Source organism: Pseudorca crassidens, chromosome 8 (genome assembly GCF_039906515.1).
Source record: "Pseudorca crassidens isolate mPseCra1 chromosome 8, mPseCra1.hap1, whole genome shotgun sequence".
Classification (NCBI taxonomy): Eukaryota; Metazoa; Chordata; class Mammalia; order Artiodactyla; family Delphinidae; genus Pseudorca; species Pseudorca crassidens.
In genome coordinates this window covers 4561947-4582275 of record NC_090303.1, presented here as the reverse complement: position 1 = coordinate 4582275, position 20329 = coordinate 4561947, and the positions used below count along the sequence as shown (strand labels likewise).

Genomic DNA, 20329 nt, shown 5'->3' with positions numbered 1-20329 from the left:
TTACAGGGAGAGAGGAATAGCTGTAATCCATCGGCGGCCCTTTGAGGAGAAGCGGATGGGGTGGGTGAGGAAGGAAAAGCAAATTCTGCTAAGTCTCCCCCTCCTGAAGCTGTACATTGGAAAGCATAATACATACATCACACTGGTTTGGGCTTTTGCGAGATGAACCATTCACCCAGGATCCAGAGTGTGCGGGTCCTATCCCGCATCAGGAGAGGCACCGGCTGCAGAAGCCAAGTGGTCCACAGGCCTGGCCTTGCCCCGCCCCGAAGGTGCTCGGCAGCCTTGGGAAAAGCACCGGCCAAGGACCTGGGCTCCTCCCTCCACAGCGCTCCCAAGGCCGGTGGCTTCTGTCATGGGTCCACTCTCTCCTCCTGGACAGGCAAGGCCCCGGTGAACCAGGTCCACCCTGGGGCGTCAAGGGCAAAGTCAGGTAAGAGGTGGGTGGGATGTGTCAGCGGAGTGTGGAGCTGAGCATCTGGGACAAACCTGGGACATGTACAAGAGGCAGACGGAGGAAAGGGGCGGGCAGGCAGGCTGAGCCAGGTGGAAGGCAGAGGACGCGGTGTAGGGACCCCGGACTTCATAGGGGGCCTGACGGGAGGTGAGACGGGCAGGCGGAGAACAGGTCTGAAGCCCTGAGCTTGGGGCTTGGCCGCTGATGGTTAGACCAGGCAGCTCAGGCCGGAGCATGGGTGGGAGGAGCGTGGGGAAGGGCTGGCTCAGGCCTTGCTGCAGTGCCTCCTTGAGGAGTTCGGATTGTCACACACTGGTTTAGGATCATCTCAGGGATTGCTAGGTACTCAGGAACAAACTAAAATTATAAACACAACATGCCACGTGTATTGGACATGGTATCACACACATGTAAATGGCTTTTCATAAAAGAATTAGTACTCATTAGAGGACCAAAGGATCATTTTAGATGTTGCCCATTTCAAACACTGCCTTATCAATCAAGCTGCTTTGTACCAAAATGAGCATACTTCAAAAAAAAAAAAGTATGAAATATTTGCCGTAATCCATCCATTTCAACAAATCACACTGGTCGGCGATGGTGCCTAGGTTTCTGCCTCACCCTTGTCCACAGACACAGGTTACTTTTCGATCATCATGACCATCCTGTGTGGAGTTGCATGTCTTGAATTCTTCACGTGACATGCCGGCCTAAGCAGCGATCTGTGTTTCCACCTCCATGGCATGGTCATCGTAGGATGCAGTGACGGGGGGCACTCCCTGCTGCCGGAAGCTGTAGAGACCTCCCCATGAATATGATGCACATGCTGGTGTTTATGTTTTTCCTTCCATAGCATTAGTTTCTTAAGGCAAATTCTCAAAAGTGAGGCTAATGAACCAGAGTTCCTGCAGAGTTAAAGCTATGCTTTTGCTTCTTGATGTACACTTCCCATTGCTTTCCAGGTAACACCAGGAGCAACAAGTTGAGAGTCTCAGATCATGGAGTTGTCATCAGTCTGGGGTGGTCTTCTTTCTCCAGTGTACGCTTTATGAAATAATATCATCAGTGGAACTTCTAAATTACTTTTTAATTCTTTTTCTTCAAAGGGTGCATTATTTTAGTTTAGTTTAGTTTTTATTGAAGTATAGTTGATTTACCATGTTGTATTAATTTCAGGTATACAACTAAGTGAATATGTATATATATGCATACACATATATATATATGTGTATATATATATTCTTTTTCAGATTCTTTTCCCTTATTGGTTGTTACAAAATACTGAGTATAGTTCCCTGTGCTATAGTTTTTAATTCTTATTAATATCATTCTGTTCCCATGGAACAGTGTGATTTTGCATACTTTGAAGGAAAGGCAAATACTTTGAAGGAAAAGTATAGACATAATTTTGTTTGGCTGGACTTTAAACAACTTAAAGTAGGAGGCAGCATTTGAAAAGTGCTCTGTTTTCCATTTCAAACACTGTTTTATAGAGCCCTTTCCATTTTTTTTCTCTGCCGTACACTTTATTGAATATTTAAATGAGATTTATTTAAACCACCACATTCCGTGAAAGAGAAAAACACAAGTTTAGTAAATGCATTCAATTAAGTCTTGGGGCAAAAGCAACAGGAAACGCAGCCTTGAGCCTCCCGTGGTCGTTGTTAGTTGGTCCACAGCCACACAGATCTCGGCCAACGCTCTTTGTTTGCCGTGTCAGAGGACATTAGCTGAGACGGGTCTGGAAGCCACTTCCTGGCTCCAAAGGGACACGATCACCAAGTAAGAAAGGCTCATTTATCAGAACACAAACTTTGCTACGTAAGTGAGGATGGTACAAAGCATATTTCAAGCATCATTATCTCGGCCTGATTAGTAATGATGGAAATCGGTCCTCGATTTTAACGGTCAGCAGGAAAGACCTTCAGCTTTCACTGAAGAGTGACAATCACCCCATATGTGTCTCTGTTCTCGGCACAGCAAGAAAACGGAGACAAGAGCCTTTGCAAAGGCTGCTTTCAAATTGCTTTGGCAGCCGTTGTCTTGTGGATGCCGCTGTCCAGGGACACAGATAAGGAAGGTCCAGTTCTCCTTGGGGGGATGGGGGGACATCTCCCTGGATGCCCGGGTGGCAGCACCACGCGGCACCTCTGGATACATACGTGGCCAGCCCTCCCCGGTTCTGGAACCCCTGTGAGCTTGGGCTGCGCCATCCTGAGCTCACGCAGTTGCCTCTCTGTGAAGCAGCGATAAGGACCTCACCTGCTTTATATCGGCTTGTGAGGTTTATCATAGGATGATCTGGGCAAAAAAGCCCCAAGTAGGTCCCCGCGCGGGAAGGCTGCATGAGGCACTGGAGGGCACTGTGTGGCCCCCCGCTGTGGGCATTTCCCCCATCCAGTTAAAACCCTGAGTGGCCTGGGGAGGGGGATGGGCTGGGGAGGCTGTCACCAGTGTCACTGCTGCCCTGAGGTTTGCTGTAGTCATGGTGTTTGCTGTGCACCACACACACACACACACACACACACACACACACACACACCCCATCTGCGTCCCAGTAGGTCCAAGGGCAGCAGTGGTCCAATGCCTTTGGAACTGCAAGAATTTGACTGTGAGTTGTACCTTCTTCAGATATTTCCAGAAAAGAGTGAATTACGTAAATAATGAGATAAACGAATGCTCTCCCTTTCTGCTTGGTCTTCCCTAGAAGTGGAAGAGTTGCTCCAGCCTCACATGAGGATGAAGACCTCTTCATGACCGGCCAGTTCCAGAAAACCCTTGCAGAACTGGACGAAGACCTGGAAGGTAAGCAGCGCCTGCTCCTGCTTGGACCTTTGCCCCGTGTGGCCGGTGCTCTGAGGGTTATCTTCTCTGGCTGAACTTTATGGCCTCGCACGGGGAAGATGTCTGCAGAGGGAACGCAGCTCCGTGTGAGGAAGGCCCGGACTGGGGGCTGAGCACACAGGTGAGCACAGCTCCCTGGAGGGGACCCTGCATCTGGGCTGCTGAACAGTCCCGAGGAAACGTCTGAGCAGCTGCTTAAAACCTCCTCTGAGTAATACTGATTTTGCACATTAAAAAGTCTTCCATACACATGAACAGAAAAAAAGTTCTCCAGTCCTCAAATGAGTTAGGGAAACACTGGGTGCCACACAGGCAAACAGGGCTGTTTATTAAACCTCCAACCCTGTTACTTGCTAATATGGGGGCTGACTTTCAAAGGGAAACGCAGAACACAGCATGTTGACAGGGACCCCTCTTAGAGCGGGGCATCCCACAGCACTGCGATTCTGTGCATATATCGGAGAAATAATAGAGTAAGGCCGAAGCAGATGCAAATCAGCTCAGTCAAAACTGGAAATCTTTCAAACGAAGGCACAGAGTGAAAACCAACTAGGAAGTAGATATTGGCTGTGCCCTCAAAGAAAACAAAACAAGAAGAAGGAGACAGACTCCAGAGCTGGCCCGGAGTTTTGTCTGACTTGCTTTTCAGTGTTCCGTCCTCAGATGGGGCTGACAGGGCTGAGAAACCTTCATCGGCCTTAGTGTGTCCTCTGGCTCTGCCCGCAGGGCTCACTGCATCCTTTAGGGCTAATTCTGATGGGCTCGAGGCTCAGTCATCTGCCTCTTAATAAGCAAAGCAAGATCAAGTTGTCCCATAGACTTTGTGGTGCTCCTGGTGAACAAGAGCAAAAGAAAAGTCAAAACCCCCCAATCCACCTTCCCACCCTGCCCTGAGGTGGTGTATATGGAGGGCTTGGACTTAGAGATCAGTCTGTAAGTGAAGATACCGGCAAAATGTCGTATATGATACCTCAAGGCATCACAGATCGGCAGACAGGTCCTCTGTTGAGTCATGCAAGCTGAGACTGCTTCCAGGCATGTGTAGATGACAACCCAAGATGACACTTTAAATAACTTACACCAGAGGCACCCCAGAGAAATCAAAGTCGGGGTGCAATTTCACTGAATAAGGGGCACAGGAGTTGTCCGAGTGGTGCCCACCCGTGACCTGTGTTGTGCTTCTTTGCAGAGATCGAAGAAAGCTATGAAACCGACTCGAGCTTCCTCACCAACTGCATACACAGCATGTCCGGTCGCTGCCCGCAAGGCACCATCATCCCCGACGGCGATACCGAGGCAATCCCGGTGACATTCATAGGGGAGGTTCTCGATGATCCCGTGGACTCGGTGGCATTTACCAACAGAAACAACAACGCTGGCTCTTTCGATGCTGGGAGCACAGCCAGCAAGAAGGCCCAGCTGCCACCGTGCCAGGCCGAGCACAGCCAGCAGCACGGGCAGAGGCGGGCGGCGGGGCCTGGCTCACCGGCTCCTTCCCAGGACCCTGGGAGAGAAGTCATAGTGGCCTCGACCAGCACCTGGAAGGATGTGACTCCCAGTAAAATGGCGCCCAAGGCAACTTCTGCTTCAGCGCTTCACACGCACGACCTGAATGCGAAGGAGGAACGCAAGGTGGCCGGCTCTGCTCATGGCGGGAGGACCCTGGCCACCAGGAGGGTGAGCGCGCAGCCAGGGAAGGAGAAGGAAGGAGATGATAAAAGTGACGTCTGGACACTACCGCCGTGGTTTCGAGACCAACACCCAGGGGGGAGTTACGGGCTTAAATATGGCCTCACAACGTATAAAATCGTCCCTCCAAAGTCAGAGATGAAATGTTATGACCGGGGGGCATCCCTCTCCACGGGTGCCATCGAGATCGACGAGCTGGGGAACCTGGTGAGTCCCCACACGAACGCCGGCAGGACCATAGTCCCGACGCCGCCCGCTCTGGAAGCAGAAGCCCCGCCCATCGGAAAAGTCAAAGAGTTCTGGAGGTCCGACTCTATAGAAAAACACTCTGGCCGGCCCGCAGAGGGGGCCAAGAGGACCTCTACCCCCACCACGCCCACGAATCCGCAATCTCAAGAAAGCAGACTCAGAGCGGAGCCCACTTCCCCAGACCCCAAAGCTACATTGCCCCGGCCCCGGTCCCCCAACCCAGAAGATGGGAGACCTCTGGAGGAGGGCAGAAGCTGGCCACTCCCAGCAGCTGCTTGTCCCCTGAAAGTTCCAGCAGCTAACACCGCAGAAGTCCCGTTTCTCAAGCCTCAGAGAAGAACATCCAGCCAGTACGTGGCCTCTGCCATTGCCAAGCGGATAGGGACCCCGAAAGCCCACACCGACGTGGGGAGGAAGCCTGGGAATGCCCAGAAGACATGTGAAGAGCCAGACCCACCTGGACGACCTCCCATGGTGAAGGATGGTACCACCCCCAGCCTGTACCCAGAGACAGGCGTGCGTCACAGTGGGGACGGATCGGCAGCAGGAGCGCATCCCGGGGGGCAAATCAGCAGCCCTTATGGGAAGCTGTGTACTCAAGACGGTCCCACTGACATCCACAGAACTTCCCATGGACCACTCATCACAGCTGCCCAGAGGGGTCAGGCTTCCGTGGGACAGAGCTGTGGTCTCAGTGGAAAGCAAAGCCCAAGGAAACACAGGACCAGCTCGTCATCTGATCCCAAGTGCCAGCCGGCCGGCACGAGCCCCCCTCCCGCTCGCTCGGGAGGTGATCCGACTCCAGGCAGTGCCCTGGTGAATGGCTCCAGGTGGGTCTCCGTCCACAAAGAGCCTCTCCACTCTCCGAGAGTGTCTGATACAAGTAGCCACGCTGGACAGGAGCCCCCTGAATGGGAGGAAAAGCCGGGTTTGTCAAGCACAGATGTACCTGAAGCCGATGGTACCCTGCCAGCCAGTATCTTTGGGCCAAAGAAGAAATTCAGACCCGTGGTCCAGAGGCCAGCCCCGAAAGACACATCCCTGCACAGCGCCCTGATGGAGGCCATCCACTCGGCGGGAGGAAAGGACAGGCTTCGCAAGGTGAAGTCATCAACGGGCTCCTGCCTCAGGGATGGGCCCTCCCCCACAGCCACCCAGACACAGACTTTAAGGTGGCATCGGAGTAAGAGTGCCGGGCTAGGGATGTGGGTGAATGCACGGGTTTAATTTTACCTGAATTTCTGTCTCCTTGCCTACAGAGTTGTTTGAATAGAACCATTAAGGGGCCAGAACTGATGGCTTTGGGCTCGTCCACACTGCCTTTAAGGCTCTTGACTGCCCTGGGGAAAGATGTCGCTAGTACATAGCCCTTGCCTGGTCGCAGGGGAGTGGAGAGGAGGTGGGTGGGGCAGGGGGAATCATCCACACCTGGTCCTTGAGCCTGGAGGGGTAGATGGAGGGTCAGACTGGGATCCCCGTCACCCTGCGTTTTCAGCAGTGGTGGGCTGTCATTCTCCAGTAACCTTGGGGACAGTTTTATCACACCTGCCCCCACGTAGGCATTTATCATCCTGCAAATGTTATTTAATAGCTACACCAACACGGATGATTGGGAACTGTGTCCTCCATTTTGCCCTTGAGAAAACTGGGGGTCACCCTGCCAGCTAGTGGGGACCCAGGCCCCTCATCCAGGTCTGCAGGACTTCAAGGCACATATCTGCTCAGGGAAGCTAGGACCGGTAACAGGAGGGATAGGACATTCAGGGGCGATCATCCTGTGCTACCCCACATATATCACCTTTGATTTTTGTATAGTGTGAGCTCAATCCAGAATCTCAACCTGATAATTTTACCTTCTAACAGACAGAGACTGTGAAACTGACCCTGTAGGTCTGAACTGATAACTATGGTTTTTCTCTGTACTACCTTACCGTCAGCATTCCCCCATCTCCTGAGTGACATGTGTTGACATCGTTAATAAATATTCTAGACTCCAGAACCCGGCTCAGAGGGAGGTCTGAAGAAACCGTCCTACACAGAGACAGACAGCGAGCGCTCAGCGCTGCTGGCAGCCATCCGTGGGCACAGCGGCACCTGCAGCCTGAGGAAGGTAAGAGGGGCCTCCACAGCTGCCCCCCCCAGTGATCCCGGGGATGCTGCAACAGCCAGGGCAACCCCCGATTGTGTAAGCGATGCTAAGTCATCATCGGAGTAACCAGACCAACCGCAGGAGAGGCATTGAGGGGCCGCCCCTGCACAGAAACTCTCCCTCTCTCTCCCAGACGAGTAAGTCCTCCCTGCATATCTAGCTCTGTGCACTTCCCCAAATTCCGGGACGCTGAGCCTGGCTTCAGGGCTTAGATCACCCAGCAGTGGGAGGCGGCAGCGTCTCAACTCAGGGATGGAGTTGCTGGTCTGGCACAGCTGCAGGACCACCTGGACTGGAGCTCGGGGACAGAGGGTCATCCAGCTTCCAGAGCCAGAAGCCAAGGAAAAGCGGAACGGACACCTTCCCTTCCGTGTTTGGAGGAGGGGTCATCCGCATTGGTTGGTCGTTGGTGTGTGGCCTTGGGGTCTGTCCAGACACGCCACGATGAGGCAGGAGGGCAGGGGTCTCAGTAGGACCAGACTGACAGCCCTCCTCCCTGCCATCAGTCACTGCCACCACCACCACCCCCGGCCCCCAGGAAAGCCCAGGGATGGGAAGCAGACACGCTCCCTGGGCTGGCTGCACGGTCAGATACCCTGTGCCGCCTCTTGGAAAGGACATTTGGGACACTGTCATTTAACCGTCTCGTTGCTAGGTGACGTCCTCCGCCTCTGAGGAGCTCCAGAGCCTCCGCGATGCCATGCTGTCTGCACATGGGGCAGAACCCCCAGGGCTAGAAGACCTTGGGATCCAGTCCCCACCCGCCCTGCCGCCGCCATCGCCCCCATCCCCTCCAGTCACCCAGGCTCCCACCGCATCCCGGACGGCGTCCAGGTCCAGCTCGGGGCCCCTCAGCAACCCGGTGGACGCCAGGCAGGCCTTGATGGACGCCATCCGCTCAGGCACAGGGGCCGCGCGATTGAGAAAGGTGAGGATGCGTGACTGCGCGTGCGCGCTCCCGTGGGTGAGAGGACAGGAGAAGAATGCCCCTGCGCAGACGCGCCCTCAGCGTGGTGGGAAGTCATGCCAAACTCGCTCCTGGGATGCAGCGAGGGCTCCAGTGCACTCCTAACCCCTGAGCGCGGTTCCACCACCCACGGCTGCCTGTGATCCAGGACGGCCACCTGTGACGCATCCTGAAGGGCCTGCACCACGCTCATGGCCTTCGGCCGGGGTCCAGGCGACAGCATGATTGGTTAATTAGTTCATCTTTCTCTCTTTCCTTCTTTCTTTCGGAATTTATTTTTCTTTTGCCAGCATACATTTTGAACATTATTGCATGCGACGTCTCTTGGGCAGAGCACCCGTTTCTGGTTTTTCTACAGCTTCTCCTCTATCTGGTCTTACGCTGGTCTGTACACTTATGCCCACCTAGTCCCCGAAAGCAGTGGAATTTGTGGCGCCCAAAGTAGGATTCCCAAATTGAAAGGGCCTTTGGGCCGGATGGATTTTGAGATCTCCTTTAACTCCAAAACGATGCTGTGCATGGACTGACCCTCTCTTCCTGCCTGTTTCTAGTGGGTGGAGGAGTTAGGCTAATAATAGGGAAGTGGTGACAGGTATTATTTTCTGAGAGATTATGTCCAGACCCTAAGCTTAAGTTCTCACACGTACCTGAAGAGGTCAGTACTAAGATTATCCTCATTTTACACAGAAAGTGAATGAGGCTCAGAAAACAGGAGTAACTTGCCCCTGTTCACATAGGGCCGGACCCAGACAGGGGTCAGTCTGGGCACAGAATGGCCGCTCTACACTGCTCTGCAAGAGAGCAGCTGGCCCACGAGACCGCTGGACCACTTCCACAGAGGGCGGCAGGCTTTGCTGAAGGGGTTTCCCACCCAGGAGCCTAGGGCCTAGAAGGTAGTCCTCGCTGAAGCCGGGACGCCCAGCGGTGCCACCCCGGGCAGGAGCGGTCTGAACACCACTGACTGGGAGCGTTCCTGGGGCCACGGCCACGGCTCCCGGGTCAGCCCCAGAGCGTGTCCGTGTGACGGAGAGGCATCAATCTGTGTGCTGTGGCCCCGACGGGGACCCAAGACATCACGTAGGGAGGATGCTGAGGGCAATTCATCACTGAAAGCACAGCCCAGCCTCAGGATGCTGGGAAAAGAAAATGTGCTTAACCACGTGGCGCTGGATGGCGGCCAGTTTCACACTTTCTCCTCTGGATGGGGGGGGGTGAGGGGAGGGCACTTAAAAATTATGGAGGGCTTTTGGGTTTTCTTTACTTGTTTTTTCATTTCTGTAGAATTTATATATTTATGAACTTAGAACGTTTATTACATAGAATGAGGGAAAGGTGAAGAAATTGGGGTGCATGGCTAAATAAGTGTCCTAATAAATGGACCATGTGGATTCTGATGAAGACAGCTCTGGAATTCAACCCTGAGACAGCCTCTTTCCTCCAAGCACATTGCAATATCAATTGAAAGGAAGTGCCTGTCCGCCGGTCAGAACGGCCATCATCAAAAAGTCTACAAATAATAAAAGCTGGAGAAGGCGTGGAGAAAAGCGAAGCCTCCTACACTGCTGGTGGGAATGTAAATTGGTGCAGCCACTATGGGGAACAGTAGGGAGGTTCCTTAAAAAACTAAAAATAGAGTTACCATGTACTCCTGCAATCCCTCTCCCGGGCACATATCTGGAGAAAACTCTGATTTGAGAAGATACGTGCACCCCAGTGTTCATTGCAGCACTACTTACAATAGCCAGGACATGGAAACAACCTAAATGTCCATCGACAGATGAATGGATAAAGAAGATGTGGTACATAGATACAATGGAATATTACTCGGCCATAAAAAAGAACAAAATAATGCCATTTGCAGCAACATGGATGGACCTAGAGATTACCATACTGAGTGAAGTAAGTCAGACAGAGAAAGACAAATATCATATGATATCATCTATATGTGGAATCTGAAAAAATGATACAAATGAACTTATTTATGAAACAGAAACAGACTCTTGACATAGAAAACAAACTCATGGTACCAAAGGGGAAAGGTTGGGGGAGGATAAGTTAGGAATTTGGTATTAACAGATACACACTACTATATATTAAATAGATAATCAACAAGGACCTACTGTATAGCCCAGGGAACTCTACTCAGTATCTTGTAATAACCTATAGTGGAAAAGAATCTGAAAAAGAATACCTGTATAGTATAGATATACATACATCCATATTTAACTGAATCCCTTGGCTGTACTCCTGAAACTAACACAGTATTGTAAATCGACTATAGTTCAGTTAAAAAAAAAAAGAAGAAAAAGAAAAATAAAGGAAGTGTCGGTCGTTCTCAGAGAATCCAAAGCAGCACAGCTGGTTATCAACCTCGATGGTCTGGCTGGTCTGAGGGGACGATTTCGAGTCTCTAAAACACTGTTTCAAAGTGAGAACCACAGGACATCTACATGCTGAGTCAGATTTTTCAGGGCTTTGAGCCTACTCATCTGCAATTTTCTAGTATTTATCAAGTCACTTTACTTTGAGGTTTGAGATAATTATCCATGTCCTTTGAGCTTTTGATGCAGTTTGAGTAATGCTGACTGTAATTATATGAAGGTTGTACTCATTTCTCGTATACATCATCTCACTGGCTGGTTTTGGGTCATCTCAAATAGCTGTTACTCTGTCCACCTCCCAGGAGTCACATGGATCAGGGGCCCAGAGAGAAAAGCCTGCCTGGGCTTGCACAACGGGGGAGAGGCCACCACTGCAACCTTGAACCTCAGGCTTTCTCTTTCTTAGAACGTGTGCCCATGCCTTCCAGAAAATAATTTTAAAAAACAAGTTTGGGAACTGTCCAAAGGAGCAGAGGAAGCTGTTTGTGCCCCGAGAAAGAAAGTGGGGAGAAACACAAGGACAGTGGTAGGAAGGGCCGGGCCCTGCTGGCCAGTGGGTGGCGGGACACAGACGGGGGTGTGTGTGTGTATCCACACAGCGGGCAGCGCGGCCCTGGCAGTGCCTGCAGGAAAGGTCCGGGGGGCTGAGGCCAGGCCGTTGCTCATCCGGATCTCAGCTTTGTGGCGGCAGCTTCACATGGCAGTCAAAAGCCCACATTTGGACTGTTTCTTGGATTAATCTAAGTGTTGGGACCTGCGTTACCCATCCTGGCAACGGTGAGGCAGTGAGTCTGGCGCGTCTGAGGTTTCGATGCCCTTGGGCTGTAAGCTGGGCCTGAGTGAGCACGATGAGCGTGACCCGGGAGACCCTGTCCCTTTGTCTACCCAATGCAGCACATCTTACCTAGAGGCCTAAGGGCTGAGCGACAGGACTGTGTCACTGCTCTACACAGCGACCCAGACCCCCTCCCCTCTCCCCTGCTTACACTCTGCGTCTCAGGGCCACGTAAAACCTGCCGAAGGACACGTGACTTCGGAGGCCAGGACCTGGACCTTCCACCCAGAAGCCTCAGCTCAGCCTCCGTCAGGGACACCCAGGTGCGGCCAGGCCAGCGTCACCTGGAACCTGGAGGTGTGCACCTGACCTCGTTTTCGACTGCCTCGCCCTCCCTACTGGTGTGGAACAGCAGACCTGTGACACCAGGGGACACACGTGCGATCCAGGTGACCAGGGCCAACTGTGCCTTCCCTGAGGAGTCTCGTTAGGCGGCCCTTGTCTGCGGGGCCCTGGCCGTGGATGCCTCCGTGGCTTCGCAGCAGATGCAGCTTGGGGTGTGTTACGGCGTTTGCACCTCGAGTCGCTTGAGCTTTGCCTCTGTAGCTTTCTTTCACCTTTTGGGCTTTTAAAGCTGCATCACCTCAAGGAAAGGGAGCGAAGTGTGGGACTCCTGGATCCCAGCAGTGTGGGCTGCGCTGTCTGTGGATCCTCAACACGAGCAGAGGCCCCTTCATCGTTGGTGTTCAGTGACGCTCCGGAATGCGTGTAGCCAGGATAGCGTCCCGGACTGCGGGGTGTTCCCGGCTCTCCCGGGGGGCGTGAGGGGCTGCAGTGCGTGAGTCCTCCAGGCATCTTCCTCCAGGAGAAGCAGGGCGTCCGGCTGTCCCGGGAGAGCTGGCAGAGGTGAGGGACTCTCACTGCTAAGGCGGGCACAGTTACTCACCCTTCCCTGAACACACACGTTTTGCGTCGGTGACGATGCTGCTTATGATAAAAGACCAGAGGGTCGATTTGATGTAGGAGGAATCATCACCTTAAAAGTGAGTTGGCCGCTTTTCAGGGCGATTGGAAGTCTGTTTGCCTCCCTCCACAGTGTGAACTGAACGCCCCGCCTCTGTGTTTGCGGTTGTCAGAGACGTTGCCCACTCTGTGTCTTCCGTCCAGCCCCAGATAACAGCGTCCTCATCTCTGCTCTGTCTGCTGCCCCTTCTGCAGTGGACACTGCCCTCCCTTGCTGGGGGCAGGGCTCAAATGGACCCCAGAATCCGCTTCCGCCTTCCACTCCATCCTGCATTCTTATTCATGGCGAAACTGTGTGCGTTGGACAGCCTTTGTCGGTCTGTGTTAAATGCATTGTTTCAGAGGGCCTGGAATGGACACCAAGTGCCCTTTTAATCCGTGTTTATATTTAACACATTCACACGTCCGGCCATTCATTTCGCAAGCATTTCCTGAGAACCCACCAGGGTCCAGGGACTGTAGTAGCTGCTTGAGATGGAGAGATGAATGAAGCATTGTCTGTGCCCCCTGGGGACTCTCAGCCAGGAGAGGAAGAAGGGATTGGGGCTTTGTCCTTGGCCTTAGGGACATCTCACAAAGTTAGAGACCTGGTGAAAGCCCCAAGACCTTTTCCTCATGTGTCCCAGCTTTACTCCAAGGAGGGCAGAGAGCAAGCATCTCCTCTGTCCAGACCTTCCTGGACTGAAAGTCTGCAGCTTCCATTCCACAGATGGGAAAGTGGGGCACAGATGTCCTGAGGGCCTCGTCCTGGCCTTAACTAGGTCAGTGCCGCCGCCCAGCCAGACTCCGCGTCAGCCCGGCACGGGCGGACGCCTCTGGGAAATGCCTCATTAAGCCCCATGGTGGGCACGCGGCGGCTGGGCCCTCCCAGGTGTACGTTTTCCCACCACAGGAATTAACTGATTCAGATCACACGTGTGTCCTGGCGCTTGGCCTTGGCAGGAGACCCTGTGAGAAGTGATTAGACATGTGACACCATCGCCATCAAAGCCCAGGGAGCCCCTGAGCCAGGACAGAAAAGAGTTGCAGCAGCAACTCTAGGCCATGCTGGGCTCGGCAACGCACAGTGTAGACCTTTGATGTGTTTCAGTGAAGTTGGGGGAGTTCAGAGGCACAGACAGGTTATTTCTGTCTTTGCTGCCCTGTGACCATCCTGCCTATACAGACCTTCCATGTGACCTGTTTTTCCTGCAGGTGGAACCCAGGGATGCCTGTCACCACTGCAGTGACCCCTCAGGGCCCTCATGGGTGCGGTTCCCTATTCCTGGAAGGAAAACGTTTCACCTCCTAGTGTTACCAGCTAATCCCCAGTCGTCCTGCATGTTCCTGGATTAACCTCAAGCCCCCAGAAAGTCTCCCCCAGCCCCCAGGCTGGAGGAGGTTCCCCAACAGAGCGTCACCTCCTTTTCCCCCATAACCACATCTCAGCCTAATTTCAGCAGTGACCTGTGTAACTCCTGTGTGGGCTTGCCCTCCTGCCACACCGTGAGCTCCGGCAGGTCCCAGCGCCTTGCACAGCCCCAGACACAGAGTGGGTGCTCAGTAACTATCTTTTGGGGGAAGGGAGAAAGGGCGCCCATTCTTTGCCACCATATTGCCTGGCTCTCCAGACCAGTGGCCGAGTGCAACTTGGGGTCCCCGTGCTCAGAACTCGTCTATTTCATAATCGTGATAAACTTGCCAAGAATCCACTTCACACTGTAAGAAACCACCTTCTTTTCCTTTGCAGAATACGGTAAGTTCCGGACATCTCCAGTCTTCTGCCAACGGTCCCACTCCCGTTCTGCAAAGCTGGCTGACAGCTGCATGGCTGGGTCCCCTGGGAGTCCGTTAGCCCCCCCCACCCCCACCCCAGGAACTCATCTGTCTGGGTGGAAAAAAGGGACCTGAAACAGAGAATCCTGTCGCTCCCTGACAACTTCTTTCCTTCCCCTGGACACCAGCCCTCTGTCACCACTGTTCATTTTACCTTTTTCCATATAAACATCATTTTCCTTGGCAGGTGGGGAAACAGAATTAAACTTGGATATTTTTACAGCTTTCTGACTTGGCCTCAAACTGCAAGCTTTGTCCCTTCATTGATTTTCTTCTTGTCCAACCAAAATAAGAAAGAATCTTTCAGGAAGCTTGAAACCTTTGGGACGCCAGGAACCCTTCCAGTGTTTTTCTTCCAAGCTGCGCCTTGCAGCACGCCCTCCTCCCCCGGGGGGTGCTCTCTGTCCTCCTTGCCCACCTGAATTTGGTCACACCCATCCCGGGGCAGGTCCACGGGTCCCTTACCAGTGTGGCTTTAAGCTTGGGTTGACACTAATGGCCATCAGTGTGGTTTATGCTACCTTGTGGCCAATTCCATCACCAAGCTGTCTTTGTTGAATTGTCCAAGTCAGAGCTTCTTAAGGCTGTCCTTCTTCAGTTTCCTTCTTGACACCAAAGTTTAGGAGTTCTCCTTTTCCTTCCTAGATATTTTCTTAGTTTACTGAGAACTTTTACAATCTGCATGCAGCCATCGTTGTTGCTATTAGTGGTGATGAGAGCACCTTCTAGGTCTCAACCAGCCAGGAATTCAAATAGCCCCCAGCCCGGGTCTTCTGCACCAGCGACACGCAGGCTAGAGTGAAGCAGGCTCACTGCCAGGAGAGCAGGTGATGTCCAGCCCCTGCTTCCTTCACTCGCCTGCCCTGTAGCTCCCCTCACTGGGTCACAGTCCCACCTACTACTCCTCTGTGTCCTGGGAAGTTTACCTTAGCAACTTGGAACCGCCTTCTGAAAGTGGCTTCTCACAGTCGGGCCAGGCTTTAGGTGACCAAGGCGTGCAGGATGTCTCCTGCCTCACCCCCAAACCTCCGTTCAGTTGTCATCTCATCCCGGCCACCAGGACGCTGGTGCTGGGATGAGACGAAGTGATGGTGGTGCTGGTGACAACGCAATGAGGTATACCTCGAGCCTCACCGGGTGGGTCTGTAGTGCAAATCCCATCATCCCCATTTACCGGGGAAGGAGGGGGCACCCCCTGCCTGAGACTCGCCCAGCCCAGATGCAGAGTCAGTGTATCCATACAATGAATTACTACCCAGCAATGAAAGGAATGTACACGCAACAACATCGATGAATCGCAAAATAATTATGCTGAGTGAAAGAAGCCAGGCCAAAAATAAAGCCAGACCAAAAAATAAATAAATATATGTCAAAACATATCAAGTTTTACACTTTAAATGTGTGCAGTTTATCATATATCAATTAATTTGTTAAAACAATAACAGTAAAGATACCTTTTAAAAATCCCTCCCCCTCCCATGGACCCGACCCCACCACTGCCTAGCTCTGCTTCCCTTCACTGTAGCTTCCAGATGTCCTGCCCACTTGTGCTGCTCCGTTTCCCCAGCACCCATCCCCCACCGGCCTCCTCCTGGCCGCTCGCAGAACCGCCCTCGTCAAGGTCACAATGCTGCTAGTACCCTTGGATGCAAGAATAGCGCCCTTTATTCTCCTGACCCTTTTCAGAGGTCAGGAAATGGGATAAACGTACTGTTAACAGGATGCTGGCTGCATTTTCCAATAACAGGCTCAGTCTGTTCTTCTCTGCCCAACAAACACACTCTTCTCCCCGTGTCTTGGACATTCTGTAGCAAACTGATTTTGCTTTTCCAAACTGACAATTAAAATCTTTGTTTTGAAGTTAGAGGTGGCTCACTTCTCAAGGTGTCTAGGGTTTGAAGAAAAACCCATAGAAAACGTAACTAACATAATGTTCAAACATAAGCTCATCTGTGTTTCCCACCCTTGGGGCCCGCTGGTCCCCGTTGCACGTTCGCTGTCACCACGTGCATCCTTGTGGACGCGCGCGCCCCGCGGCTCGGCGAGCGCGCTGCACGTTTCCCCTGCCCCCCTGGCCACGTTCTGAGTCTCCTCTGCCCGAGGCTGCATGCGGCCCTGGAGAGAGTCCCAAGACCCCTCGTCTTCCACATCTCCTCACTCTCCCGGGCGGACCCTTCAGACCGCTGGCCCCCGATCCCACCCCCATCCTAAGCTGCCCTGTGCATCGGACACGAATCTTCAGTGCCCTCCCTGACGTCCACCGTGTGTGTCCCACGGGCTCCGTCCAAATCAGCAGGTCCAGTCTCCTCCCTCCACGCCCCCAAACTCCACATCTCATCTCGTTTCGTTTCTCAGCTGGTGTGGACGCCGCTACAGCCAAGGAGACACTGATGGGCGGGTGTGCTCCTAAGAAACGAGCGGGTGGAACCCTGCAGTCGTGGTCGTGGCCTGGGGCCATGTTCTCTTCTCAGATGAGCCCGCTGGGGACCGCTATTTACTAGTATTTGGTCCAGGCCGAGACAGCACTCTACACCCCGGTTCTCCCATCTTTATATTGGAGGCAGTACCCACAGTGATAACAATGGCAATAACGCGTCAGTGATTGAGTTGAGCTGAAGTTTTAATGAGATGAGACTCATGGAGGGCTCGAAATGGTACCTGACACGCTGTAAGTGCACAGGAAATATTCCAGGTGGTGTGTGTTGTTGGCGTTATAAGAAATCTGCTTGGGTCCTTGGAAGTTCGCTCTGATAACGCACTGAGAAGTAGGACGAGATGCCCAGCTCCCAGCGCCGTTCCAGTTCGAATGTGCTGAGCTCGGTGGAACCACGGTGAGAAACCCAGTGCTCCTTTCACATGGTTTCACGTGAATCTGTCGCTTTTCTTAAAAATGCTGTTCACCTTGGCCTTCAGAGCCATGGAACTGTTTCCTTCAAGATTCGGCCGTCACATTTTCTGCACTTGGGCATCCCAGGAGCGTGCAGGGCTGGGCTCAGAGTGGCAGGGTGAGCTCACGCGTCGAGTGGGCTGGGAACGTGTGGGTTTGCAGTCGCCCCTTGGAGCCGCCCCCACTCACTGGCACCCAGCAAGTCCTGCGCCCGGGGACGGGGTGGGGATGGATGCCGTGGTTCCAGCCCCAGAGTCCCCACACCAGCAGTGACAGACACAGCTGCTGGGAGACCACGGCGGGCGAGGGGGCGATCGGATCTGCCCGCCCAGGACTGGAAGCAGGAATGCCTTCGGCCAAGAGATGGTCTGAACGCTTCTTGAAGAAGGAGTCCTCGTTTTCCAGCAGGAAAGGGGCATCCCCGAAGGAGAAACCCCACATGCAGAGACCAGCCCAGAAGAGGGACGGACCCCTAACAGACTCAGAGACTGGGAGGGAGCTCAGAGAAGGCGGGGGCTGGGGCCGGCTGACGGCTCTGGGAGAAGCTCAGGGACCTGCAGACACATCTTAGACCCTCCAGCAGTTCCCGATGTTTTTTCCTGAAGGCTGTAGCCAGTCACTGAAAGCATTCAGGCATGTTGTTTGTGTTTCTGAGAGTTTTCTCCTTGGGGCTAAACGTCTGATGGGTACAGCGTAAACACTCATTGCGTTGGGAAAGGAATATTGCAGGGAGGGGTTGGCACACAGGTCCTCAGCGCCCGGATACCTGCATCCTGGGCTCCGCCTCACGCCCTGAGTAACTGTGGTTCTTTCTTCACTGCAGGTGCCCTTGCTCGTGTGAATCAGCAACAAGATGCGATCGTGGCAGAAACCCCCCTGCAGGATGCTCTCCACTCATGAGCGCCACCCGGCAAGGGATATAGGGGTCTGGTGGCTTCCTGGTCTCCAGGCCAAAACTCGCCCCGTTGACTTTCAGTCTATATCACGGTTCAAAGGGACGGGGATGCCACTCTGCCACGCGGCTTGTGCCAAGGAAATGTATTTGCCTCTGAATATTTAAAGTTGCCAATAAACTGTTCTTGTTGGCAGGTTAATGGGACTATAAACGCTGGAGCCCAACACACTTAATTACATCGATAGACAAAGTGGAAAGAATCATGCCTTAGACCGATTTTGGACCTTGGAGACTTACCACATGTAGACGGTTAAAACCATTTAGTTGTTGAAAATCTTTCTGAATTCTAGGGAAAATATATAAATCAATTGAAACAATCTGAATGTCATACGCTACTTGATGTAAGAAAAAAGAGTTGGGAGGCTTTTTCAAAGGTGACTTCACTGAGTAATGAAAGTATTGGATCCTTATTCCTCAAACATTTGGGGTGAAAACCTCATGGAGGGTGGCAGACCACGATCTGTCCAGCTAAAGCTATTAAAAAGCAACCATGATCGCCCAGAATAACAATCAAACGTGACGTATGAACATGGCAGGTCTGAGTTCTCCTGGGGTGTTGGCTGAGATCAGAAGGACGTTGGAGGGGATGGCAGTGCCCACTTGGGATGCTGTCCCCCGGCGGGCTGTGATGTAGCGCAGCCCTCCCCGACCGAGGGCTGAGCACGGAGCCCGGAGGCTGCCCTAGGAGCCTTAGAAATCCTCCGCGGGGCAGAAGCGTGGATGCCGGGTCCGGATCAGATCAAAATCGTGCTGGTGTTTCACAGTGTGGGTTTGGTCTCCATGCTTGTGCCCGGGAGGTGAATGGCCGCTGTGGATGGCGTGGCAGCCTTCTCATAGCACACAGCACCCAGTCTCTGGTATTTATCTCAGAGGCCAACTACGGCTGTAGGAAAAGCTCTTTAAGAGATGACTAGAAATCAAGAGGAATTCCTGAAATTAAATTTCTGTCTTAATGAAGCAACAGGTATGGCGGGATCCTTCGAACGTTTCACGATTTCAGAGCCGGGCGTCACATAGGACGGAAACTGCTCTGCGTTGTCTGATGAATGCCACTCACCTTCCCCAGGGCGGCCAGGGCATCCAGCCAATCGCTCTCACACCACACTGTCTCTACTGTTGGTCTTTTAGTGCCACAAATAAAAGAAAATGAAAGTGTAGCCTTCGTGTGGATTTCATGACTTCAGACCCCAGTTTGGTTAGATACCCTATGCCCAAAATAGAAAGGAGACATTCGTTTATTCAATTGGTACTTAGGACTGCTTGCTACCCTCTCCCGGGCACTTGTTACAGCAGATGCCAAAGCAGACGGGAATCCCTGCCTTCGTGGCATTTAAATCGTAGTGGAGGAGACAGACCATAAGCGAAATAAGTGAATAATATACCGAGTATACTTAGGTGCTGGTAAGTGATTAGGAGAAAAACATGAAAAGGGATGAAGCCTAAATAGGGAGATGAAGAAAGGCCTCTTGCTACAGAGGCATTTTAGTAAAAACCTGGAGGAAAGGAGAGGGCCAAGCGTGGGCGGACGCCTAGCTGGCAGGGAAGAGAGAAGGTACAAAGGTCCTGAGGCAGGATTTTGCCTGCAGTGCTGGCGGAATGAGAGGAGGCTAGTGTAGACGTGTGTGTGTGAGTGGGGTCCGTACAGTTTCCCTGGCCTCTGGCCCCTGGTTCTCACACACGACTTGGTGCCCCGTCGCCCACAGCAGCCTTGTTCCCCAGCAGACCAGGAGAGCAGCAGATGGGAGGGGAGCAGAAGCGCGCCTGAGGACGAGAAGGGCGGCCCCTTGAGTGCACAGCCACCTCAAATTGCTCACGAGGCGGGGGACCAACCTGACACTAAATTTACACCTTGTTGCGTTATGTTATGTTCTGCACCCCGCACTGGGTTTGGGCTGCGCATGAGGGACGGGGCAGCCTTCTGCATCGTGCTTTTGCCTTTTTGCAGAGTGTTTCCCAGTTGTGCTTGGCGGTTCTCAGGTTCAGTGGTGGTGAGGCACCATTTTCCAGATGAGGATACTGAGTCCAGGAAGACTAAGCACCTGATGAAGCAGCTTCATCGCGTTATCCTTGTTCTTAAATCAGTGCTTCTAGGACCCCTGTTCCTACAGAATTAAATCAGAACTCGTAAGCCTGTAAGC

General features: G+C 52.8%; 1 protein-coding gene across 12 annotated transcripts in view; it reads left to right on the top strand.

Annotated features, from left to right (window-relative positions):
- COBL (cordon-bleu WH2 repeat protein) overlaps positions 1-19348 on the top strand; it is a 263034-nt gene extending 243686 nt beyond the window's left edge. For all 12 annotated transcript variants that reach the window (XM_067745677.1, XM_067745672.1, XM_067745675.1 and 9 more), the window contains 5 exons: positions 3165-3262; positions 4491-6340; positions 7230-7349; positions 8044-8316; positions 18060-19348. In XM_067745677.1, coding sequence (XP_067601778.1) covers positions 3165-3262; positions 4491-6340; positions 7230-7349; positions 8044-8316; positions 18060-18077 — 2359 coding nt within the window. In that variant the 3' untranslated portion in view covers positions 18078-19348. The remainder of the gene's footprint in view (positions 1-3164; positions 3263-4490; positions 6341-7229; positions 7350-8043; positions 8317-18059) is intronic.
- The last annotated feature ends 981 nt before the right edge of the window (positions 19349-20329 follow it).